This window comes from Thalassophryne amazonica, chromosome 8 (assembly GCF_902500255.1).
Source record: "Thalassophryne amazonica chromosome 8, fThaAma1.1, whole genome shotgun sequence".
Taxonomy (NCBI): domain Eukaryota; kingdom Metazoa; phylum Chordata; class Actinopteri; order Batrachoidiformes; family Batrachoididae; genus Thalassophryne; species Thalassophryne amazonica.
This window is the reverse complement of record NC_047110.1, coordinates 8,460,543-8,487,442: the sequence shown is the minus strand read 5'-3', so window position 1 is coordinate 8,487,442 and position 26,900 is coordinate 8,460,543. Positions and strand designations below refer to the sequence as shown.

The 26,900-nt window shown below is 42.0% G+C and overlaps 1 protein-coding gene and 1 long non-coding RNA gene across 4 annotated transcripts in view; both read left to right on the top strand.

The window, feature by feature from the left end:
- plcg2 (phospholipase C, gamma 2) overlaps positions 1-26,900 on the top strand; it is a 223,001-nt gene that overhangs the window by 44,007 nt on the left and 152,094 nt on the right. For all 3 annotated transcript variants that reach the window (XM_034175720.1, XM_034175722.1, XM_034175721.1), the window contains 4 exons: positions 3,801-3,950; positions 22,910-23,003; positions 23,097-23,144; positions 25,114-25,198. In XM_034175720.1, the coding sequence (XP_034031611.1) occupies positions 3,801-3,950; positions 22,910-23,003; positions 23,097-23,144; positions 25,114-25,198 (377 nt within the window). The remainder of the gene's footprint in view (positions 1-3,800; positions 3,951-22,909; positions 23,004-23,096; positions 23,145-25,113; positions 25,199-26,900) is intronic.
- Positions 12,231-22,671, top strand: LOC117515242. Its single transcript, XR_004562111.1, has 3 exons — positions 12,231-12,246; positions 16,429-16,431; positions 22,339-22,671. It is a non-coding gene; the product is annotated as an uncharacterized LOC117515242 (long non-coding RNA).

The window sequence follows — 26,900 nt, the reverse complement described above, 5'->3', positions numbered from 1 at the left end:
TAGCATACTGGTACAGTTTTGTTTTACGCTTTTTACTATTTTAATTCATTTTATTAGTAATTGGAGCGGGCCGCGGCCTCAACTTTACCTAAATTCTGGGTCTTTTAGTGAAGTTTAGGGCTAGTGGCCGGTGATCACCTTAGTATTTCTCTGTTTTTCTTGTTGTTTAATGCTGACAAATCATACAGTATCTCTTGTTTTTCTGATGTCTGATTCTGTTTTTTTCTCTGTTTAAGGTGCAGCTCCATCCAGAAATGGGAGTTGTGTTCGTGTTGGCAATCCTCCTGTCCTGTGCGCCAATAGCATTTCTTGTATATTCGTCCGTGAATTGTTCTGTGAATTGTTCTGTAATTTATGTTTGTAGCATGGCCCAAGCAGAGGGTCACCCCTTTGAGTCTGGTCTGCTTGAGGTTTCTTCCTCAGAGGGAGTTTTTCCTTACCACTGTTGATCTGGGGGTTGGTAAGGTTAGAACTTATCTGTGTGAAGCAGTTTGAGGCAACTCGGTTGTGATTTGGTGCTATATAAATGAAAATAAATTGAAATTGAATTGAAAAATCGGTCACTCTGCATCTATACTCAGGGATTCACATTACTGCTCATCTTCCTCATCACTCATCATACTAAAGTAAACCTGAAGACAGAAATCAAAGGAAAACTAATGGGAAAATTCCAAAATTTTATAACTCAGGTTTGTACCATGGTTTTCCACAGGTTCTCTTCCTACCTGGATTCACAGGCTGGAAGCATAATGGGGGGGGGGGTTTGGGGCCCCCTGTTGGGATGTGGATGAGATCAGGTGTATAGAGATTTTGAAAGAGATGTTTCAGGATCCAGATGCTTCCTGAAATGATCTGCTGCACACTTTGTTGTTTTGCATACAGATTTCCACTGCCAGATATCCTCTCAATGTTCTCACCTACTGAGTTCACCATATAAAAAAAACTAGGCACCAGATTCAGGTATGCAGATGATGGTCTGATTGCTTTATTTCATGTTACCCCCCCCCCATAAAGACACTAAGTGCATACCCCTTACTTAGCTCCTAAATGTCCTTAGGATTGTGCACTGCAGGTGATCAAAATACAGACCACAGACTTTGATTTATGTAAGCTGACAGACATGGATCTAGGGAGCAGTTTTCACTTCCTGGTTTCTAGCTTTGGGTAGGATGAGGTAATGAGTTACAGATTCTAGTTACATAGTGTTGTTCTGTATAAGAACTACATTAAAAACATTATCAACATTCTATAGACGGTTTTTAGTGGAAATCTTGCACTTTTTAACTACCATGATACAAAGTTTTAGCAGCAGGAGTTTAGGGTCCTGTCCCACTGGGGAGAGGACTAATTGCGCATGAATTGAGTACACAAATTGCGGGCGTTCGTTGTCATCCGCAACAAAAATGGCCAAAAATGACAAATGTCCCAGTATGAATTACGGATATATTGATAATATATGGCGAATATATGATGAACAATCACGGTTATATAACGCATGTAGTGAGGAAATGGGTCAGACGCATTGAGATTATCACGGCAGTATTACGGGTGTATTATGAATGTATTGCGCACGTGTTGCGCGTGCACTCCATCTGCATTGCGGTCATAAAATAAGCTCACTCGGGCCGTTGACATCACTATTCACACCAACAATATAGCCTCTGGAGCATTTGCTGGACTTGGACAAGTTGATCACAGAGTTAATGTTTATGTTGTCATGCGAGGGTTAACTGTTCATGAGTTTGGGGAGTGGGAGGGGGGAAGCCGCTTGGGGTGTGAGACGGTGTTTTTTGGCTAAACAGCAACTCTTTCTTTTGTTGGTGTTAAATAAAAGTCCTGGATTGCAGCAGCTACGTCTTTGTGGATCTACACAACTGGACCGGCACTGACTGGCAGGTATGTCGCTTTCTGCCACATATAGTACTTTGGGTTTACTTGACGTGTTTGTGCATTCACAGATTGTCCACAAATCAGCTACAAAGCAGATGAGATAAAAACACTTTATTTGTGGCCAATTTGTATGCATTCGCTACAACATATTTTAGTTTGTGATGTGGACATGATGGGCACAATATATATGTTTTACACACTGTCCTCTGTCAAGCTGCAAATCCCTGTCAGTTGCGGATATCAGCGGTTAATGGCAGATACACAGCGCATAGAGTAAGTATGTATGGAGTATGTAAGGCGGATGTTATCCACATCCAGATTTTTGAGCAGCTCAAAAATCCTGGCTGCGGACATGCGTGCCTCTGTGGATGATCACGGGCGTGTTCGGATGACGGCCGACTCATACAGGCATGTTACACGGATATTGCGGATGTTTGGCGAATATGGGCCAATTTTGTGCGCAATCCATATGCAAATTCTCCTAAACGCCAGTGGGTCAGGGCCCTCAGTGTGGAAGTCGAGTAGACGCTCTACTTTAAGTTTCACTCAGTCTTTCTGCTCAGGACTCTTACACAAACAACAGACGTAACTGTCGTTTATACTTTATATGAAACTAACAGTGTATCAACGGGTGTGAGATGATTTGTGATGTACACCAAGCCCCAACCTCCGCCCGTCGAAAATGTGAATATTCTGTTTAATAATCAAATATGTGACTGACAAATTTCTCATTTACTTCTCTTCACAGTCGGTGTAAACACGGCCATCCTATTTATAGCCACAGCATGGCAGCTTGTAGATTAATCAGAACAGAAACACAAATGTGAATATTCTGCTCACTGTGCAAGAAAACATCGTAAATATGTCCATCTGGAGAGCAGTGACCCATCAGCACACCAAATTTGCCAGCTAGGGTCAAAAGCAGCGCGCGCACACACACACACACACACACACACACACACACACACACCCACACACACACACACACACACACACACACACACACACACACACACACACACACACACACACACACACACACACACACACATTTTCCTCTTTATAAAATGCTGAATCTGTGTAATCTTATCTCAGTCACTTGAATCACTTGGGGAAATATTGAGGCCCTGTTAAGCTGAGTTCAGGAGGTCTTCCTTTTAACATGGACTCCAGGAAAAACATTCAGAACAACTTCTGAAATACTCTGGAGAAGTGTTTCAAGATATTCACCACTAATGTGTAACTGTAATAACCACACACAGGACCCCAGAGCAGAGAGCACTACAGGAAATTGGCAAAAGCTGGTTTTATTCATGCTAGTTGATTCAGGAACAGTCAGTAATTCCAGTAACGATTGTCCGTACAGTAACACCTTCTAGTCGGATACAGGTGATGAGGACAATTGATGAAACAGCCGAGGGTTCAGTGCACAGGAAAACACTCATCAGGTGAAGCTGTCTGATAAGGGAGCAGCAGTGAACAGGAAGTTATGCTACAGGAAATAAAAACTGAGCAGATGTGCTCCATGTTTAAGAGCGTGAGGGATAATAGAGATGGAGGGAATTTTCATGAGAAAGACGTGAGGAATAATTAATGCAACTCAAAAATATAACAGAGGAAATGATACTAAAGACACAAACCCAAAGATCAGGAAAAAAAACCTCCACATACGTGAACTGTGACATTAATGTTTTAAGTTTCATTCAAACTACTGAACACTATTAAAAAATAAATAAATTGAGTGAAAAGATTTGTAGAATCGTAAGACTTGTAGTGCAGACACCACACTCGAGATGATGTGTTTGTGAATGCCGCTGTGGCTACACACAGAGTGTGTCAGATTAAATGTTTGTAAGTACCATCCAGGTACTGTAAGTGACTAACCAGCATTATCATGTGTTGTATTTCAGTGGATCTGTTTGAAATCAGAGAGATTCGTCCAGGAAGAAACTCAAAGGACTTTGAACGGTTCAAAGATGGAAAGGACAAACATGATGAAGATACCTGCTTCACAATCTTCTATGGCTCACAGTTTGTCCTGAACAGCCTGAGTCTTGGAGGTGAGGTTTTAATTTTAATTGATTGATTAATTTTTTTGTGGGACACACTAATTGTGAGCATAAAATTATTGGAGGCTGTGGCTGAGGTGAGTTTTATTTTGAAACTTTATTGTGCGTGTTGCATTGGCAAATGGTTCTGCAGATGGTGGAACCTTAAATGCAAAGTCATCCATCCTCTCTGCAGTCTGTCAGTGATGATTAAACATCTCCTTTGTCTTTCTCCTAAAATCCATAATAATTTCACATTTTCTTTACTTTAAAATTGGGTTATTAAGGGAACAGCACACAACCACCGCTCACTCTCAGTCCTGCAGACGGTCTCATCGCTGGTAAAATGATCTTGTGTCATTTGCAAATTTTATATTCTTCACAGAGCTGAACTACATTACAGTCTAGATTACATACAATGAATACACAAGGTGTGCGGGGAAAACAACTTTGAGGAGCACCCTTAGTACCACTGTTGGCAATGTGGTTTGACAGTCTCAGTGACAAAAGGTTTTCAGAAATTTTTGGATTGAGGGATTTGTTTGTCAACATTCAGTGTTTGACAAATTACAGGCCATCTTGAAATAAATACTAATAGTACTTATTCAAAGGCTAAGCACAACTGAGGCTGAGTTGGATGAGTTGGTTGAGAACCTGCCTTCACAATGGAACCAAAGATTCCCTTGAAAAAAAAAAAATCAGCATCCAGTGTGCCAGTCAGTTTTACTGTCTCCAGCATTGCCGGAGCTACAGTTCTTTTACCCAAATGGACTTTCTCTGGAGACAGTCTCTGTCTACTCCAGGGTTTTCTGCTTCTCCAGAGTCTGTGCTGGAGTTTGCTGGACTCCTGCAGTCTGCCTTAAATTTTCCTGAGTTTGCTGCAGCGACAGAGCCCGATTCAAAGGATGCTGCATAGTCCAGCGGATATGCAGGACTATGCAGCGGATAGTCCTAGCGGATTCTATCCGGTTCACTTCCGGATAGAAGCATGGCTAACTAATGTAGTTGCGATGATTTGTATTTCGTAATTGTCATTTCATGATGTTCATTAAAATCTTCCTTTTTGTCAAGCTTAAAATAGGAGTTTAAGAGTTATATGGTTTAGCTTGTTCATTTAACTTTGATCTGAAAATTGTCTGGATTAGACATGACTTTGCATTTTATGCTGTAGGACAGTAAATGCTTGTACATTTGTATGGTTATAGATTAAGCCCTTATATATCAGATTTCTTGGAATCCTTTAAACTTTGCAATGGTGTATCTCAGGAATTGTGCATCATACAGACATGTAACTATGCTTAAAATGTGCAGAATAGCCATATTTCTATTCACTAGTAATACAATATTTTGCTCTAACTAGTCATAGTTTTGTGTTATTTGCAAAAAAGTGGCAGCCATCTTGGACGCCATCTTGAATAACGCAAGAACCGTGCAAGATCTGAGGCGGGTCTTGCTTTTATATGAAAGAGGACATAGATAGCTACATTCGTGCCAAATTTCGTGCTTCTATCCGGAAGTAAACGATTCTATCGAAAATTGACGCATATCCGCTGGACTAGCAGCGACAGAGCCCGATTCAAAGGATGCTGCAGAGACAGAGCCTGATCCAAAGGATGCTGCAGCGACAGAGCCTGATCCAAAGGATGCTGCAGCGACAGAGCCTGATCCAAAGGATGCTGCAGCGACAGAGCCTGATCCAAAGGATGCTGCAGCGACAGAGCCCGATCCAAAGGATGCTGCAGCGACAGAGCCTGATCCAAAGGATGCCCACTGCAGAGTTTTCTGCAGGTATGAAGCCTGCTCCAGAGGATGTTACAGCCACAGAGCCCTCTAAACTAGAGGCTGCAGAGTTCAATGAACTAGAGTTCACTGAAGAGGAAGCTGTCAAAGTACAGCGCACCCCACCTGTTCCTGTTACTGACTTTAATATGGTCCATGGCTGGCTTGATCTTCTTGTTTCATTTTGCTCTTTTCTGGGGTTATTCTGCCATGTGGGTCTTTGCTTTGTTGCCTGCATAATGTTCTGATGTTCTTTGGTCGTGACTGGTGATATGACTGCTGTGAGATCAGATAACGGTCACTGACAAAAAACAAAGCTTCAGCAGCAAATTCCACAAGGACTCAGAAATGGGCAGACTGTCATCAGAAACTGTAAGGATGAAACAAAGGCCAGAAGGAAAGTCAAAGTCTTCATATGTCAGAAATGTCACAGAGGATGTAAATCTAAGATCGGTCCACATAGTCAAACAAGATGATCCTTCTGGTGCCACACCACAGCCATTACAAGCTAACGTACACATCAAAGCCATTTCTTTTCAGATTTCATCAAGTGTTTAAAACTGTAGCATTTTCCACAGATACATACACATAAGATATCACCTTGTATCAACATTAATGTTCATGATCAGCCTGTTTTCTCAAACATTTTCATTTTCTGATATATTTCTAATACAGTTGAGCCAGAATGCCACTCACACCAGCAGAAAGGCAAAACATTTGCTGTGAAGGGCCACATGAGAACACTATCAAAAAGCCCAGGCAAATGCAGGGCTGTGCTTTGAGTGGTGGCCACGAAGTTTGAAATAAAATCATCAGAACAGATCAAGACGTAACGGGACCAAATAACTGAACACTGAGAGGAGTCCAGGAATGGATGGCCCTGGGAAACGGGATGTGGTGACGGTACGAAATGAAAGTGGGAAATCTAAGTTTCAGAAGCGCCATGTTTATATGTCCATCAAAGAGACTTATGCTGTTTTCAAGGAAGAAAATCCAGAAATTAGGCTCAGCAAGTTTGCAGAAATAAGATCCCTAGATGTTCTTCTGAGTTCACAAACCCCATCAAATGTTTACACATGCATCTAGTACGAGGTCTTGATTATGGCACTTTATGCTGTACACCAACTTGTACCAGATATCTTAATTCGTTGTATTGAGGTTTCAAATCCTGCAAAATGTCAGAGTTCACCACTATGTGTGAGGTGTCAACAACATTAAGACACAGACAACAGCATCAACATCACAAGGTAAAACTCTTGTGAATATGTTATATGGGTTTATAGATGTTGTGATTGTGTTTGTTCAGCCCAGTCTCAACTTTTTTGTTTTTTTTTTGTGCTCCCGTGACGAAATGAGTCAAATTTTTGATTTTTTTTTTTTTTAAACTCACTATTACAAACCCTACTCCTACCCCCAGCCCCAACCCTAACCTTAACCACCCCGTCCCCCTGCTTCACTTTTAATTTCGTGCAGCATCACTGAATGAATTAGAATGAATTTGTGCTGCTGTGACGAAAATGAGGCGCTTTTCATCACAATATCACAAACCAATAGATTAATGTATATTTGGTGCTGCTGAATCACGACTTGCTGGGAGACCAGGTTGGTTTGTTTTATATAAACATGCGAGAAGCTCATGTTGTTTCTCTGTTATTTTCGATGGGAATCGCTGTGAGCTGCGATCACTTCCTGTTCATGTTGTTGTGAAGGAAAGTGAAGTTTGCTCTTTAAGGTCTTGCTTATTGTCCTTTGCAACACTGTTTGTGCTGTTTGTTCCAGAGTAATATATGTAAAATGCGTTTCTGATGTTCCACACAAGTTAAACGTAGCAGACATGGATTATTTGGAAGATTTGTTTTAGCAAGTTTTCAGGGGTGTCATGCAGCAGTCTCTTGTAAATGTGATGAAAGGCATAAAAATGTACATTTTGGTTGTATAATGTTCATTTGCAGTTGTCATTGTGTGGTTTCTCCATGTTGTTTTGAATGCAGCGGCTCTCAAGGGATTATAGTGTCTCGCAATCAGACCAATACTCAAAAGACTTCCCTGCTTCTTGTTTGTCCTGAGAGGAGGAGTGCTGCTGGTTTGGAGAATGCAGCCAAGATGTATGTGGATTTCAATACAGGTAGCCCTTACCCAAAAACAAATGTAAAGGTGAATAAGCAAGTAAAGTGGATGATATGGCAGGAAAACAGTGGAAGGCTGAGTGCTGCATTATTATTTGGCTGTTTAAAAATAAATAATAATAAGCTGATACAATGCACTTGGTTTCATACTTACTCGTCATGGAAGTCACACACTTCCGGTGCTCTCCGAGGTCAGCAATTTACTCATTTATGAGAGCTTGTTTAATTTAAGTATCCCCAGACTTCCCTTTGTTGTGATGTGTGACACACAAATAAAACATTTCTTCAGTCAATATTTTTGAGTATGTAGCTGTCACGGAAGTCACATTTTCTTCCTGAATACTTTTCTATGAATATGTAGTCAGAACTGAAAAAAATTGCTGACGAGACTAAGGAGCTATATAATGTCCACAAAATAACTGAGTAACATTTTAATTTTTTCTGGAGTTTGAGAGCCATATAACATTAATTTCGATCAAATTTAAGTAGCTTTTGTCATGGAAGTCACCTTGGAATGGCTGACCAGAGTCCATATGACTGCTGGTTGAAAACAAATATAAATAAGTAAGAAAATGGTGTGACCACTTTTCACCTTTAAAAATGCAGAACTGTTTTAGGTGGTTTTACAAACATCAAGCTAAATATTTTGCTCAATGTTGAGTCAAATATGCACCTTAATAAAAGAGCTAATTGTTCCTCCCTGAAAGACAGATTAATATAGCGTCCACTGATAGACATTTAGCACGTTAAGGGCGTGTTTATTCAAATTTACAATTCATGGATGTTTTGTCAGTCATCACTCATCTTCAACCACTGACTGGGGGGTCCCGAGGTGTTCCCAGGCCAGTGTGGACATATAATCTCTCACCTAGTCCTGCATCTTCCCTGGGGTCTCCTCCCAGATGGACGTGCCTGGAACACCTCCCTAGTGTGGCATTTTGTATGTTTTCTATAAGAGTTACAGTTAGATAAGATAAGACTTTATTGATCTCACAGTGGAGAAATTCACGTTACATCAGCTCTTAATAAACACACAAGATGAGTGCAAGTAGAAGAAAATGTGCATCAAACAGCGTGTGCAAAGATAAGCAATAATAATAACACTTAACAATACAATAAAATAAGAAAATCAGGTACAAATAAAAAATATATATACATATATATAAGTATATATGCATATATAAACATAATTGGAATTAAAAAATAGGAGCATCTTATTTACAATATGTGAAGTGGAGTTTAGATGTGATAAGGTGACATTAGTGCTGGAATTTGTAAACAAGTTATTGCACGATTTGTGAACATATTACTGCATGTGGTTATTTCACAGTGTTATTGTTCAGTCTGACAGCAGCAGGGAGGAACGACCTGCGGCGTCGTTCCTTCTTGCACTGAAGGTGCCTCAGTCTGTCACTGAAGGAGCTACTCAGCTCCACTACAGTCCGGTGCAGAGGGTGAGAGAAGTTGTCCATGATGGATTTGAACTTGGTTAACACCCTCCTCTCAGCCAACTCCTCCAGAGAGTCCAGAGGACAGCCCAGGACAGAGCTGGACTTCCTGACCAGCTTGTTCAGTCTCTTTCTCTCCCGCTCTGTGCTGCCCGGGGCCCAACAGATGAAAGCATAGAGGAGAGCAGAGGCTACAACAGAGTCATAGAAAGTCTTAAGCAGAGGTCTGCTCACTCCAAAGGATCTCAGTCTCCTCAGGATCTCAGTTGTATATAAAGACCTCCGCCAGGGCTGGGCCTTGTCACCCACCTGTTTGTGATTTTCATGGTCAGGATATCGAGGCGTAGTCGGGGGGGGAGGGTTTCCAGTTTGGTGGGCTCAAAGTCTTATCACTGCCTTTTGTAGATGATGTGGTCTTGTTGGTTTCATCGGCCTGTGACCTCCAACACTCACTGGATCAGTCAGTGGAGCATGAGATTGGCTGGAGAATCGGTGCAGCAGGGGCGGTGTTGCATTCACTCTACCGTACTGTTGTGATGAAAAGGGAGCTGAACCAATAGTTGAAGCTCTCAATCTACTGGTCAGTCTTCATTCCTATTCTCACCTATGGTCATGAGGGTTGGGTCATGACAGAAAGAACTAGATTGCAAGTACAAGCAGCCAAAATGGGCTTCCTTAAGAGGGTGGCTGGTGTCTCCCTTAGTGGTAGGGTGTGAAGCTCGGTTATCCGTGGGGAGCTCGAAGTAGAGCTGCTGCTCCTTCGCATTGAAAGGAGCCAGCTGAGGTGGTTTGGGCATCTGGTAAGGATGCCCTCTGGGAGGCGTTCCAGGCACGTCCATCTGGTTTGGGAGGAGACCCTGGGGAAGACCCAGGACTTGGTGGAGAGATTATTTCTTCACACTGGCCTGGGAACACCTTGGGAGCCCCCAGTCAGAGTTGGTCAGTGTGGCCTGGGAAAGGGAAGTTTGGTGACCCCTGCTGGAGCTGTTGCTCCCACAACCTGATCCCGGATAAGTGGTTGAAGATGAGCAATGAGTGAAACAATACGTTACACAAAAACCTTACAGAGATTAAACATACCACAGCAAAAACAGCATACTGAAAAGCAGGCTAATCTCCTGTGCTGTTGCTCCAGGAAGTGTTCAACATTTAACGCTTCTGGTTTCAGTGTCGACTTTCCACCAAATTCCTGCAAGATCTTGTTTATTCATGGGATCTCCTCTTTATTTGTAATTTTTTTTTAATTGAGATAAACAAAAAGTTATACAAAAACCTTATTGAGATTAAACATGCCACAGCAAAAACAACATACTGAAAAACAGGTTAATCCCCTGTACTGTCCAGGAAGTGCTCAATATTTGTAATTTTTTTGATAGTTTCTGGTGTTTTCAAAAATTTGTGGAACTGGATTAAAAGTTTTTGTGAATTTACAAAAAGTTAAGCCCCCGTTACACATAGCAAGAATGTGCAGGAACCAGGCCGAAACGGCAAATATTACCATCATTGGATGCACACTACTGGACACCTTTGCTTAAGGTTTGCTGGCAGTGGGCCAAGCAACACAACTCTGTAGACCGTGATGTCAGTTGGATTATCACATGGGATTTAATTTTTTCAGCCGGGGTGAGGCTTTTCACCACAGGCTGTGGTTTGGTTCCTGTGCGCTCTGCGCTATGAAACAATCGTGGTTCCGTGTTGGAGGTGAGTTTCATGTTTAACACTCCGGGGCCGACGCCGTCATATACGACGGCTAAGACCAAGCTTCACTAAATTATAAATAACTTTTTAATGATATCAGATAGAAACGTACTTTTTTTTGCTGAAAAGTTAACTCAGCGGACCTTCGAGTCAGCCATCGGCCATCTTTGTATTCCTCATAGAAGCTGTGTGATGACGTGCGCAATGTGAGTGTCCAATCGGAATTGGTTCACCATCACATGGTTTTCCAAAATCCAATTGTAGGGCAGATTTACCTCACGTGTGTCAGGATTTGGACTTTGTGTGTGGGTTAGTTGGTTTGCTTTTGTATCTGTCTGTCTCTTGCACTGCTTTTCTGCTTGTGTTTTCCCTGTCCTGCTTCTCTTGGTTCGGCATGGGGGGGCATTTCCCTCTGTGCTGGACATGCCCTGTCTCTGGAAGTTTCCTCACACCTGTCCCTGATTTGCTGCTCATTACCTGGGGCTTTATAAACCGCACTGTGTGCCTGTATTCCTCCCCTGATCGATGTGCCTTGTGCCTCTTTCTAGCTCTTTCTGGTGTTTCTTGCCTTGACCGCCTCATCGTGTTTTGACTACTTGCTTGTGTACTTGGACCATGCCCTTGCCTGATGATTGTGTTACTGTTGCTCTTTTTGGACTACCTTTTTGTGTACTGACCCCTGCCTACGAATCAAGTAAATGCCACTATTATACAGAGCTGTTTGTCCGCGTCCTCTAATTGTGTTCTGCCTGCATTGCCAGTAGAACCTGATAATGTGAAAAGCCAAAGATCGTTTTCAGGGGTGATATGTTACTAGTTGGCCCATTTGAATAGCCCCCTCGGTGCTCCAATGAGTACATCCAGTGCGCCCTGCGCCCTTACGCACAGCAATCGGTGAAAGCATGAGCAGAAGGAGAGCCTCTGATGACAGTCTCACATGCTCAAACAAAGAGTGTGTAACTGTCAGGATTGCTCCACTAGTTTGCACGTGAATGTTACTGGATAACTCTGTTGCTTTCTCAGCATAAAGCACTGTTCACCATATCAATGGAGCGAGGGGGAGGGCCACTCCTCAGACTGTACGGAGCCAAAATGGGCCAAAGTGTGAATGAAAGCTGCTTTAAGCTGGGCTTACACTGTGCGAGTTTTGGCCCTTTTTCAGCCAATTTTTGACTTGTGCGAGAATTTTTTGGATCGCACCGAGTTTCAGCTTAATCGTGCGTCCTGCATCGTGCAGTCTACATGGAGTAACAAGCTGTGTTTAACATCTCACGACCACCTCGGAATCGTATGATTGGTTGAAAATCAAACCTGTTTGATATTTTGGTCGGCCGTCATGACTCGTGAGGGTTCCGTGCTGTAGAAGCAGCGCTACAAGCGTCTACGTGCTGATTACCTCATGCACTGTGCATGTGCAAACACCGGAGAGAGCAAACAGTGATCTCATGTAAAGTCTTGTGTTTTTTTTTTTTTATTGCGTTCCCTCGCAATATCCTAATATCATATTAAAGTTCATGCCTATCAGCGGGCACAGTGAGTGGAATCAGGTGGTGGGAGACTGAATGTATATGCGTGCGTGCACACACACACAGCAGACAACAGGATTTACGACAGATGAGGGAATAAGTTGCTACACCTTGCACAGCTGTAAGACTCTGTATGAAATATGGTTTATTTATACAACAGTGTAAGTAGCAACACCTGTTATGAATGTTTGTTTTCTTTTTTACCGTCCTCTCATGAATCATGTTGCTGTCTGCTGTGTGTGTGCACGTGCATATGCGTTCAGTCTCCCCCCACCTGATTTCACTCACTGTGTGCGCTGATAGGGATGAAATAAATTTTGTTTAGAAAAGAAAAAAGCTCCTGTTACGTTTTGCTTCTGGAAACACGAGCCCGACGTGTGGTTTTTGAACGTACAATGTGAGCAGTCAGATGGCATCAGAGCACCGGGCTGTACAGTGTGAGAACATGAATCGTGTGCTCTGAACTTCCTGCGGTTTTGTCGCACACTTTGAGCTGGAGCCAAGTACAACGATTGAAAATATTGTACAGTCTATCGCCCAGCCTTAGGAGCAGCGCAGAACACTCCAAAACACAGTAGAAATAGAAGTTTGTGTTGTAACCTTTGTGTAATAGCAGACAGAAATTGCTTTGAGATGAAGACAAAAAAAAAAAAAAACCTGAATCTTGAACCTTTTTGTTGTACAGTCTTTCACACAAGTCCTCAAATTACCTTTAGAAAGTTTCAAAACAGTTGTTTACTATAGTTTGCTGTGTGTTTTGAATAAATGTGTGTGGAAAATAATTTTCTGCTTTACTTTTTTCTTTCTTATTTTTGACTGTAAACCTTTATTACACTTATAAAACACAACAAAAGCATATATATTATGAAAGCACAGGTTGTCCTGAAAAAAGAGACATAAAACTTGATTGTGGGATGTAGGGAGAGCTGTTAACAGCAATAATAAATCATTTATGCCAGGCGAGTGAACTGTCCAAAAAATGCCCTCGGACCCCAGAGGGTTAATAACATTGTCACGGCCTGGGATACAGTTCCACATCACACCTTATAAAGAGTTTAGATGGTGATCAGGTAATAATATGCATATTACATTGGTGAGATCCATTCAGCTCCGTGCCTGACACCATGACGCATTACTGCACATGAGACCACAGAGAGGCGCAGCAGCACATGGTACTTTCAGTTTGAATGTGCGCTGTTCACATTCAGTGTATATGATGAATGTGTGCCACATACATGTTATTTATTACATATCAACATTTCCTTTGCTGTCCCTGGCCAGGGTCCAGTGGAGGTGGACATCCCACAGCATGTCGGCAGGCTTTGCTGTGATTGATTGATCTCAGAGCTCAATCAACTGCGATCAGATCATTTCAGATGCAGTTTTGATGCGTCAGAATATGTAGACTGCGATCAGATGATGAAAAACCTGCATATAGACCACTGTCAGTACGTTCCATCATGATGGCGCCAAGATTGTTTTAAACATGTGCAATGCACTCAGGACAGCCGAACAAATGGGATCAAATATGTAGATGCTCACAGACTTCCGTCTGTTGGTCTTCGAACCCCAAGTCAGTATTTCCTGATTGTGGCCGGATGTGTGATTCTGACACAATTCAGCCTCAATTGGTGTATGTGTGATGGGGTATTACTGTTTGAAAACGACGTAACGTTACAAAAAAGAGAAAAACACTTATCTGTCAACTTGCCGCTCTTAATCTGAAACGTTTCACTAGTAAGTTATCTTATGAAATTAAAACTTGACCAGCCTTAAAAAGTTATCTGGCTCACACTGGCTCACAATCTGGCTCACAATTACAACCTGCACCCTCTTGGCCGTTTCTAGAAAAAGTTGCCCACCCCTGATCTAAGATGTTTTCATTTCTACAACTTGCTTCTATTTTCCCAGAAAACATAATGGCACCCATGGCCAGTATTTACAGTGTCTTATAGCTCATTCTCTGACTAATATAATATGGTCAGTGCCATTTTTGTAAAGCTTTTGCATAATGTATTGTATAACCAACGGGTATTTCTGTTAGTAGTAGTAGTAATATAATAATAATAATTATAATTATTATAATAATAACTAGTGTGTTTATTATTTATAAATTGTTTAGATTCTTGTTATCATAAATGGACTGTATTTATATAGCACTTTTTCATCTGCATCCGACGCTCAAAGCGCTTTACAAGCGCTTTTTATTCACCCCAATGTCAGGGTGCTGCCATACAAGGTACTCACTGCACACCAGGAGCAACAAGCACTTGCCCAAGCACCCTTAGTGATTTTCCAGTCAGACTGGGATTTGAACCGAGGATCCTCTGGCTTAAAGCACAATGCTTTAACCACTAGACCATCACCTCCCATACACATTATTATTATTGTTATTATCATTATCAGTATTATTATTATTATTATTATATTTCATTGTTATTTCTATTTTGTCATTTCATTTTTAAATGGACCACAATGGAAATACATGTTTTCACTTTTTTGTCATCCATGTATTTTAACATATTTATGAACTTACTAAACATTGAACTTACTAAATAACGTCATGCTCACACATGCGCATGTATGTACGCATGCACGCATGCTTTTAATATAAAGATGATTTACCGCCCCCTGCTGGAGTGGCGTGTTACTCCAGAATATAATTAGTAATGTTAGCTAATATCCATAGTTTCTCCAAAAATATTAGTCCTATCAACATTCTATTTTGACAGCATTCATCCTTGACCAAAAATACATAAGCATACCAAACGGATGTCAGCTGTCCCCAGTTGCACACACAGAACTTTTTGTTTTTTTTTTTCTGCATTCTGCTGCAAGCAGGTGCTTTTAATTTTTACACACACACAAACAGAGACAGTGATGGGAGACATCAAAAGCAATACTCTTTTCACTAATGGTAATGGCAACATGACACAACTAAACTGACTAATCGAATTGAACTACAAAAAAACACAATCAATCAATAAAACTTACAGTACTGTTAAACTTAACATGAACAACAGTAACAACATATAAACCCCCAAAACCCTGAATTCCTATGGTCCATTGCAGCACAATGTGCATTGTTTATTGATTAGCTAAAATTGTTAATTTCCCCCCAAATATTAGTACTATCAATGTTCTGTTTTTGCAACATACATCCTTGACCCAAAATACGTAAGTATACCTAACGGACAATGTCAGCTCTTCCTAGTTTCTACGTGATTGAAGCCATACACATGCACACAAGCATGCACACAGAGGCCACTTGGCTATTATAATATTGATAATGATGAATAAATAAATGAAAACATAAATGCAAATGTGCATAAAAGAAGAACATTTCAATTAAATCATCAGTAAATCAGCCTGTGGCGGTTTGTCAATTGGGGCGCTGGAGCGCCGCCTTGTCTGAAATTTGACAGAAGAAAATCTACATAAACATAGCAAAATTTGTCATTATACTATATTAAAGAATGGAAGTAAGCATTTACTTTTCCATGAGACGATAGATAACCTGTCAGCATCTGTCATCATTTAAGGTTTCACAATATATGAATTAATAACTACGATGTTTTGAATTTGTAATTTATTAATGGGGGGTGGGCGGTGGTCTAACAGGAGTCAGTGCCAAGCCTTGAGGTATTTCTGATTGGCCACCTCAAATCTGCCTGCAGGGTGCACAGAACTGCACCTCGGACACACTTTTTTATTCATAGTGAATTGTATTGTTTTTGTGATTCTTTTCCTCATGTGACTGGACAATTAACGCTGTCAGTCAAATACACGTCGTCACTGCAGCAGATGTGCAATGATCATGCATGCCCTTTCTCTCTGCTCCTGGTGTTGAAAATAGCAGCTTGTGGATCTACAGAAAACCTGGTTATTTCATTATCAAACTAGAAGCACTCAGAGAGTGGAAACCTCCGCCAAGGCCATGGGGTCACTGACGCCATAACATCTACACACTGTGGAATCATTGAACCTAAAAAAGTCTAACAATGATGTTTGCTCAGTAGTAAAAAAAAGTTTTGTCTGCTGTGACTGGATAGCATGTATCCTTAGCACTTGGCATTACAGTTTATTGCAACTTGCACATTTCCCAGAAGCTACTGTCATCTGAGCACTGATATTGATATTGCTGTTGTGAAAGTGTCGTGACACGGACCCACAACAGGGGGCGTTAATGAACGGACAATGGATAAGCCAAAAAGTATCAATTTAATGTTGTGAATCGCACAACAACGTACAGACAATAACAATATGGTGGACTGTCAATCATACACCAGGTGACGTGTGGGCAGGCTCGACGATAGAAGACGCCTGGAGAGAGAAGAGCTGGATCCCCACACAGCTTCCAACACCAACGGAGCTGAAGAACACCGGAGCCGCCAAGCCCTGCGCCCCAGGTGGCCGCTGTCTTCAGCAGTCAGACCCGGTACTGCTGGCAGAGAACAGTCCAGATGAGTGTGAGTTCGCACACTCAGTAATCCCACAGTCTGTATTAAGTAAAGGAGGGAAAACCTCCACCTCCAATCACACACACTCGTGCAGCTCCTGGTCAACCACTTATCTGGGTTGGGGTGTGAGGCGAAGCCGTCGCTGTCACACCAAACGCCAATCCCTCAGATAAGGACACACTCCAGGAAAACGGCTGCAACAGAAGTTCAGGTTATTACACACAAAGTGTCAGTCAGCAGAGAAATTACCTGAATGGTAGTTGATTTCTCGGCGAGGAGGTGGAGTTGCAGTCCGGTCTTTGTAGTGGTGGTGATGGGTGACAGCTTGTGTTGATTAATGACAGCTGTCACCTCCAGCAAAGCCGACGCCCTCTCGTGCTTGAAGCCCGCACTTCAAGCAGGGCGCCATCTTGTGGTGGTGGGCCAGCAGTACCTCCTCTTCAGCGGCCCACACAACAATTGCATGTGCTTATAGACAAAAACAAATAAGAGACAAAATTCAATTTATTATTCAACTAAACTGCAAATATATGAATTTTTTAACATTTATGAAACACTTCTCTAAATAAATAACAGTCAATTCTGAAATAGAACTATTTTTTAAGTGTTGCATGTGCTACATAATGAAGTGCACCTTCTATATATTCAGTGAAGTGCACCGTAGCAGAATATATGTGACAGTAAGGTGCTGATGTCAGCCTCTGGGTTTTCTGGATCCTAGGCGTGATTCATCAACACCTGGGAGTGGATTTTGCACCTTGTGTACTTTGTTCAGTGATGTGCACTGAACCAGAGCTTAACCACTGCTGAGTATACTGCTGACTCATCACTTTGCTTTTGCTAAGTGAAGTAATCTGGATAGTGATATTCATTGCCACTAAAATATAATAATGCCAAATGATAGTCCTTCATCTAATAAATTCATTGTGCTCCCCAGCCCTGTGTAGTTTGTCATGAGGGATTTCCTCTTTGCAGTGTGTTGTATTTGACATCGTTTACTAACAAGGCCATAGGGTCACTGACCCTAAAGAGATTCCCTCCTTGGCACAGTGATCTATTCAACAATTCAGTGTTACAACCAAAACTATGACACATACACTTTTCTTTCCTTTATATTTGACATCCTTGACCATGAAAACATACCACTACAACTTGGAATCACTTTTATGTCTTTATTAGTTCAAAGGTTATTGTATAAAAACGATTTTTCGGTAATGGCGGTTTTCTTCTGGATCTAGCTCCATAACATTTGAAGCTACATCAAATCTGATGACACCTTACTGAATCAATAGAGATTCAGCTACAATTTGGTGTTAGTTGTGCATCTCTAGCTTCATTTGTCACCTCACACTGACACATTTTCTATTTTCCCTATATTTTTGCATATTCTGGATCACCAGATCCGGAATCCGGATCCGATCATCACCAAACTTTGTTGTTTGATAGAACATTTGACTCTGTTACACCCTAATTTTTTTCAATCCTTTCTGCCTTGTTTTTGTGGCGTTAGAAACTAGAATGTCAAAATTCCCCCTATCCCGCAATGGCGAAGAATCCTTTAAAAAATTCCTGGATCCGGATTGTGTTCCAGATCACCACTAAAATTTAATTACTTGTTCCTCTTGTCATTTCCAACCACTCCACAAAATTTAATCAAAATCTGTTCAAAACTTTTTGAGTTATCCTGCTGACAAACAGACAGACAAATAAACTTGACCGAAAACATAACCTCCTTGGCGGAGGTAATAACTCTTCTCAAGTTGTTCACTGGAAGAGAAAAAGAGGGTATAGGAGCTTGTACTTGATCGACCTGACTTACAGATACAGCAGCAGGCGAGTGATCGGGGCGAGCTCACACCCGGGGCTTCTCCTGCTCATGCTACACTAAGCAGAGCTGGCTAACAGGCTGGAGTGTGAGTTACTGCAGCCTGTAACTTCCGCTGTTTGCCGTTTCAAACTGTCGGCACCGAAGCAGTGTGGACCACAGCGGGGGTTCGAGATCTGAAGCACCTCTCTAAGAAATGCAAACGGCATGAGAGCAGCCAAAGCCATTTAGACAACTGTTGGGGCTGACTTTTTTTTGACAGCGCAGCAGAGCTGAACAGTTTGATGAAGGCTGCAGGATTAGCATCAGGAGGCACAAGAAAGAGGTGACCAAAAATCAACACATTCTATCTCCAATAATAGACTGTTACATTTTGTGGAGCCTTTGAGTTGGCTTTAAGAGGCCATGATGAGAGCGAGAGCTCAGACAGCCCTGGGATTTTCCGTGGCTTGGTGGACTTTGTTGCCTCTCTTGACAAGGCACCTCCAGGCACCTGGAGAACGCCACAGTATTCAAGGGGACCATCATAAACAGTTCAAAATGAGCTGCTGGACTGTATGCTGTCTGTTGTCAAGGAGGAAATCATCAAAGAAGTCTAGAGCAGTGAGTTTTTATCCATTCAGGCAGATGGAACTTATTACCACTTAATCCCAACTTCAAGAAACAACCTGCATTAAAGATTTTTTTGAGTTCATCCCCGTGCAGTCAGCTACAGCAGAGTCCATCTCCACAGCACTGAAAGAGCGTCTTGCTGCCATTCTTCCTGAAGATCAGAAAGTCTTCTCATTTGTCAGGCGTATGATGGAGCCGGCGTGATGAGAGGAGCCACTGCAGGCCTTCAGAGGAAGATACAAGACCTGGACCCCAACGGCCACGACATCCACTGCGACGCACATCAGCTCGGCCTGTTCATGCCACAGGCCACCGCTCACATATCCAAAGTAAGGATCTTCTTTTCTAAACTTTTTGGCTTCACCAGCTTTTTTCAAGATCCCCCCAGCAGCAGACAGGTATGCTTGATAAAATTATTGCCCATAGACTACCAACATCCAGCACTGTCAGGTGGAACTTTCACAGCCGTGCCATCAACACAGTGTTTGAGCACAGACACACACCTGCACTCACTGTTTTGAGACCATATGAGACTCCGGTGACTTTGACCCCAGTGCTGTCAGAGGAGCAGGAGGCTTCACCATCCTACTGGAGCATCCGGACATCAAGTTCTTCTTACAACTTTTCCATGGCATCGTGCCACATGTGGACCTCCTCTATGCCAAGCAACAAAAGAAAACCATTGATTCAGTCCATGTCAGTGGTTCTATGCAGCAGTTCCAGCAGGACATCCAGCTGATCAGGTTATTATTACTATTATTAATTTTCTTCTTATTATTACAATGATTCACTTTTTGCCTATTTTTTTGTTATTTTTGTAAATATTTTATCTGCAGAAATTCTCCATTCGATGGCTGAGCTAAGCAGTGAGGAGAGCAGGAGCTTCCATCCAACAGAGAGAGACATCAGGTCCTGAGTCCAGAGAACATCAGAGGATCTCAGAAGAAGTGAGAAAGAAATCAGTATCCTCAGGTTGACAGACTCCATTGTTGTTGTGAGAATAGGTCGACGGGTGTGACCAGTCTGTCCTCTTGTGGTTCATGCTTGTAAATTCATGGTTCTTTTTCTATGTTTTTGTTTTGTTTGTGCTTTTTTACTGTCAATCTATACAAAAAAAATGGATTGCATAGTTTTACCTTTAGGTTTAAAGCATCATTTTAATTCTAGATAAGATTATACGAGGTCTGTTAGAAAAGTATCAGACCTTTTTATTTTTTGCAATAACCTTATGGATTTGAATCACGTGTGATTGCATCAGCCAAGCTTGAACCTTCGTGTTCATGCGTGAGTTTTTTCACGCCTGTCGGTTGCATCATTTGCCTGTGAGCACGCTTTGTGGGAGGAGTGGTCCAGCCCCCTCGGCGTATTTTCATTGTCAGGAAAATGGCTGAGCGACTGCCGCTTTGCTGCATCAAATTTTTCCAGAAACTGTGAGAGACAGCCAGGTGGACACCATTCGGAAACTTCAGATGGCTTTCGGTGAAGATCTTATGGGCATCACACAGATTAAGGAGCGTTACAACCGGATTAAAGACGGCCCACAGCGGCTGAGGGTGCGCCGCGCTCCGAGCGGCCATCGACAGGCTGAAACGACCAGATCATTTCCAAAGTGAAGGCTGTGTTGATCCGGGATGTCGTCTGACTACCAGAGAAATGGCAAGAGAGGTGGACATAGCACTTTTTTGGCACATTACACTGTTACAGGAGATTTTGTAATGAAAGACGTGCGGCGGAATTCGTGCGTCAGGACGGAGGCGCTAATGGCGCAGAACAAAAAGCACCTCCGTGTTGGAAGTCTCACGGGACATGCCCAGCTCTTCCAACATTCGGAAGATTCAGACGGCTTTGGGTGGCTTTTCAGTCGAGTGAGTATCCGAGAAATTGTCGAAGAGCTGGGCCTGTCACATGTCCTGTGAGACCAACACGGAGGTGCTTTCGTTCCGCGCCATTAGTGGCTCCGTGGCGAATTCCTCCGCTCCTGTTTTCATGACAAAATCTCCTTTAACAGTGGAATGTGCCGGGAAAGTGCTATGTCCACCTTTTCTGCCATTTCTTTGGTAGTCAGACGACGTCTCAGATCAACACAGCATTCAGTTTGGAAATGATCTGGTCGTTTCAGCCTGTCGATCGCCGCTCTGAGTGCGCCGCGCCATCCGCCATTGTGCACCGTCTTTAAACCAGCTGTAACACTCCTTAATCTGTGTGATGCCCATAAAATCGTCCTTTCATCTGAATTTTCCGAATGGTGTCCACCTGGCTGTCTCTCACAGTTTCTGGAAAAATTTGATGCAGCGCTGCTCCAGCCGTTCAGACATTTTCCTCACAATGAAAATCCGACGAGGGGGGAGGACCAGTGCTCACTCAAAGCCTGCTCACAGGTGAATGATGCAACCGACAGGCGTGGAAAAAACTCACGCTTGCACACGAATGTTCAAGCTTGGCTGATGCAATCACACGTGATTCAAATCCATATGGTTATTGCAAAAAATAAAAAGGTCCGATACTTTTCTAACAGACCTCGTATTTGTGCTTCAAACCTTGATCCATGACACATCACGTTAACACAAGAAATGTTTTTAAAATGGTGAAAATGACAAAGTAAAGGTTTATTTTATGGGAGCAGGTTAAACTTTGGTTGTTTTGGGTATAAAAGCTGCTTTTTTAATTCTTTCTGTAGGTCTGCAACACACAAGGGAAAGATTCTCCTTCACCAACCATCTTATTAGTGCCACTTGTCTGCAGGTTCACAAAGGACCACACCATGTTTCCTGAAGGTGCCCTCAGCAGCACCTTGAAGGCGTACCTGATGCTCCACAGAAGCAAGCTGAAGTCTGATCTGCACCAAGGAGGCATTCAGGGCCTGCTGTGGTGCTGTGGACCTTTTCCAGTTGTTTGTGGAAAACAATCTTGAGAGGTCTTTTCAAAGGCGGTTACTCTACTAAAGATCCTCATTACCACACCTGTGACCACTGCAGAAGCTGAGAGGTGCTTCTCCACCTGGAAAAGAATCAAAACATTTCTCAGAAACACCATGAACCAGAACAGGCTGAATGCACTGGACATGCTGTCAGCGGAAAAGAAACTGTGACAGAGATGACGGACTTTAATCAGAGGGTCATCGAGAAATTTACAGTTCAGAAAGAAAGGAGGGTGAACTTCTGTTCAAGAAGAGCCTCTGAATGTTGTTGGGCAGCAGGTTGTGTTGTGATTGTGATTTGTCTTTAGTTTGTTCTTTTGTCACTTCTGTATTTTGTTTTGTTTCCTCCAAAGGTGCCCCCCCCCCCTTAAAATTTTTCGCACCAGCCGCCACTGAAGCAGCCCATATGACAATAAAATAAAATCACTTACTAATTCTAAATAACTGAACATACAAAGGTATGTTTTAGGTTTCTGTGGTGTTTTTGTGTCTGTGGTGCATTAAATCTGTGATCTTTGTCCATGTTTGTAATGTGCATCAGTTTGTGCTGCTGATCTTCTAATATCTTTTGGTTTTCCAGCTGATTCTGTGGAAGATGCACAGAAATGGTTGACAGGACTCGAATTACTGAGACAAGAGACGCTGGTGGCACCAACTCCTGTTGTCATAGAAAGGTGCATACACGTGCACACACACACACAAATAATGACATGCAGTTGTTCAAAACCATTAATTTATTAATTAATTAATTTATTTATTTATTTCAGTTGGCTGAGAAAGCAGATGTACTCCATCAATCAGACCAAAAAGAACAGGTATGGTGCACATTTTCTGCACGTCTTCTTTATGAATGATTGTGTCTCAGTGTCATAGGACGTACAAGTGACGCCTTTTTCCTCAACAATCTACCTTAATTATCTGTAAATGTAGGATGTATGTAGGATGACAGTGAGTCAGTAACACGCTACCCATTTGATCTATGTAATTATTTTATGTTAATTTACCGTCTTAATGTATTTATAAGTTGTTTAGGATCTTGTTATCATATACACACAGTTAATATTTTATTAATATTATCATTATTATTATTAGCGGTATTATTAATATTGTTATTTTCTTTTATATAACGGCTGAGTGGATCCTTGTCATTTGATTTGTGCTTTGTATGTCACATGGAGTGCAAATTTGGTTCCATACAGTTAGTACCATTGCACTCTGCACACATACACGCACACGCATGCACATGTCTTCGTGCGCGCACGCACACACAAAACAAATCCACTGTGCTGTCTGGAAGCTGTTGGCAGAAAGTTGGGATGAAAAGCTGCACTAATTTCTGATGTGATTTTTTTTATTTTTTCTCACTGCACTGAGGATGTACACAGTCTTTTTTTGGTAGTACACGTGTGCACAAGCGCCGACCCGGTTGCGCGTGTGTGCGCGTGCGCGCGTGTAGGGGACAACAACACGATGAATTGACTGAGCTAACTGATGCTGCTAATTCTTGTAACACACACACACACACACAAAATCCACTCTGCTGTAAGCCGTCTGGATGCATGAAGAGCTGTTCACGTGAAAGGCTGATGTGATTTTTGGCTGGACTGAGGAACTACTAAAAGTCTTTTTTTTTTAATGGAAGTCTGAGGTCAGTGCACAGCATCACTGGACTACACATCACAATTTGGACTTTAGCAGCAGTGGAATGCCAAAATGTAAGTGAAAGTGAAAGCTCCCTTCGCCTCGTTGAATGGTATGTTTCAGCTTTCACCTCATCAAATATTCGTACCATTGAACTCATAAACATTCATTATTTTCATATTATTATTACATCTATTTTGTCATTTGATTATTAAATGGACCACAATGGAAACGAGTGTTTTCACTTTCTTGTGTCATGCATGTATTTTTAACGTATTTACAGTTATATTATGTACTCACAATGAACGTACTAAAACTCAAGCATGCACACTTTTAGTATATAGATATGCGGCATGTGAATGAGGTACGTTCAAACATTTTCAAGCTGTGTAACAATTCATTTAATTTTGCTGAGTTTCATCATCATAACGAATGTATCCATACGATTACACGTCTTAATGCAATTCAGGTTATATGATCAATTGATTTCACTGTCCATTCATGACTTTATGGGCAGAGCGCATTTGTTTTTATTATTTCTCCTCCCCTTTCTGTGACAACCAATCACAGCTCTTAGAGGACTGCGTCATACCTAGCAATTGCTCTCAGACACCTCCTGGCTCACTCTTAGGCTAAGATTCCTTGCCAGGAAATTTTAGGCTAAGTTATGAGCTCTTTGAGAGGACTCTGGGTTACTTTGTGGATACGGCCCAGGTTTCTAATACTCTGATTCAAAAACCCAAAGCTGCACATGTGGTAATTTTTATGGGATTCCTTATAGAAATTGACTGACGGACTCTGTTAATGTGCTGGATGTTCTGCTAAACACCAATGTCACCACAGTAACTTTGAAAAGTTACTTTTATTTACCTTATACAGTTACTTTATTAGCAAATACCGAAAAGTTGTCGGCATCTGCTAATAAAGTAACTGTATAAGTAACTGTCTAAAATAACTAAAAAGTAACTAATAAAGTAACTTTTCAAAGTCGCTGTGGCAACACTGCTCACCACAGGTGAAATCAAAGGTGTTTGTTCACATGCAGTCTGGTAATATAGTCAGTAAATTCTTTGATTGTCATAGTTAACTTGCTGCAGTTCTGGTCTAAGCGGATGGATTTGTTTCTGTGTGTTTTATTCCCAGCATCTCTCTGAAGGAAGTGAAGGCTCTGCTGCCACAGCTCAACTACAAGGCACCCAGCAGTCGCACCCTCAAGGAGAAGTTCCTGGTATGACATTACTTTATTCTGATCTTCATGAAATGAAAAGTTTTCCATAGTGTCACTCTGCAAAATAAAGTGAAGAAAAGCTAAACTTCACACTTAAAGCTGCACTCATAAATGTGCATTTCACAACTACTGATAATTTAATCCAAAACCTCAGTGAAAGTGTTCAAACCTGGATACACAGTCACTTGCAAATATTTCTTCTTCCTCTTCCAACTTTTACTACTATTACATGCCTTCATTACATTTAGGGCTATGAGATCTCACCAAAAGTGCAGAAAACCATGTTTTTCATAGATATATTCCACGTAAAAAATCTTTTTCTGCGTAAAATAGTTAGTTTTATTATTTTTCTAACGGGAAAATATCACGAATCGTATGTAGTCAAAGTTTGGCTTCTATATCTGTTCCTCTGTGGCCTGTCTGCACTCTACTCTGGAAGAGGGGGACAGTGTGTTTGAGTGCCTCACAGCAAGTTTTACAAACACATTTTCTTTTCTTTCGAAGTCTGCTCTGAGTGTCTCTGAGTGTCCTTGCTGTGGTTAAAGTAAATACACAGCTGCAGACCAGCAACGCATAACAACAAACACTGATGCTTTAAAAGAAATACCTAAAATCTGTTTCTGAGGATGACATAATGTTGCTTAGAGACTGCAAACCCGGGAAGAATCTAGACAGAAAGAGGGTGTTGTGGGGGGATGTGCCACAACACCCTCCGTAACAATTTACTGGAAATGTCCAACAGGATGCCATGCAGATGGGCGACATGGTTCACCAGGAGGTCAGCAGTTTCCTGGGACGTAGGTAACTTGGCGAGGGGGATGAAGTGCACCATCTTGAAATCCAGTCCACAATGGCGAGGATCACTGTTTGTCTGTGTGACGATGGACATCCAGGGGTCACCTGGTTTGATAGGCATTGAGTCTCTTTGCATTCTGTATTTAAGTGAAATTTTTATGATCAGTCCAGACAATGAATGGTATGCTATGGTAGACCCCTCCAACCAGTGACGCCACTCATCCAAAGCCTCCTTAATGGCCAATAGTTCCTGGTTGCCAATATAATTGTCCTCAGCTTGGGACAGGTGGCAAGAAAAAACTCCACAAGGATTGAGGTGGTTATCAACCCCGCTCTGTGAAACCACTGCCCTGATCGGACACATCGACCTCCACCATAAACTGGTGGCTAGGGTCTGGCTGCATGAGCATGAGTGCTGTAGTGGATAGCTGTTTAAGATGCATGAAGGCTTGGGCAGCAGCAGGTGTCCTACTAAAGGGAGCATTGGGGGACGTGAGTGCTGTGATGGATGAGGCTACTTGACTGTAGTTGTGAATAATTTTTCAGTAGCTCACAAACCTCAGGAATCTTTGTAGTTGTTTATCATTTGTAGGGGTCAGCCATTTGTCCATTGCCTGGGTCTTTTCTGGGTCAGGACGAACCTGCCCATGAGCAGTGATATACTTGAGAAAGGACACAGATGGGAGGTGAAAGGCACACTTCTTCTGATGTTCAGAGAGGTTTTTAGAAAAAAATCAAGATGTCATCAAGGTAGACAACCACAAATTGGTTGAGGAAATTGTTGTTGACACCTCGATAATCTGTGCATAGACAGAGGGTGCCATCCTTCTTCCCCATGAAGAAGAAACTGGCGCCCACCAGGAGGGCCTGATGATGCCGGACTCAAGGGACTCTTGTATATAATGTT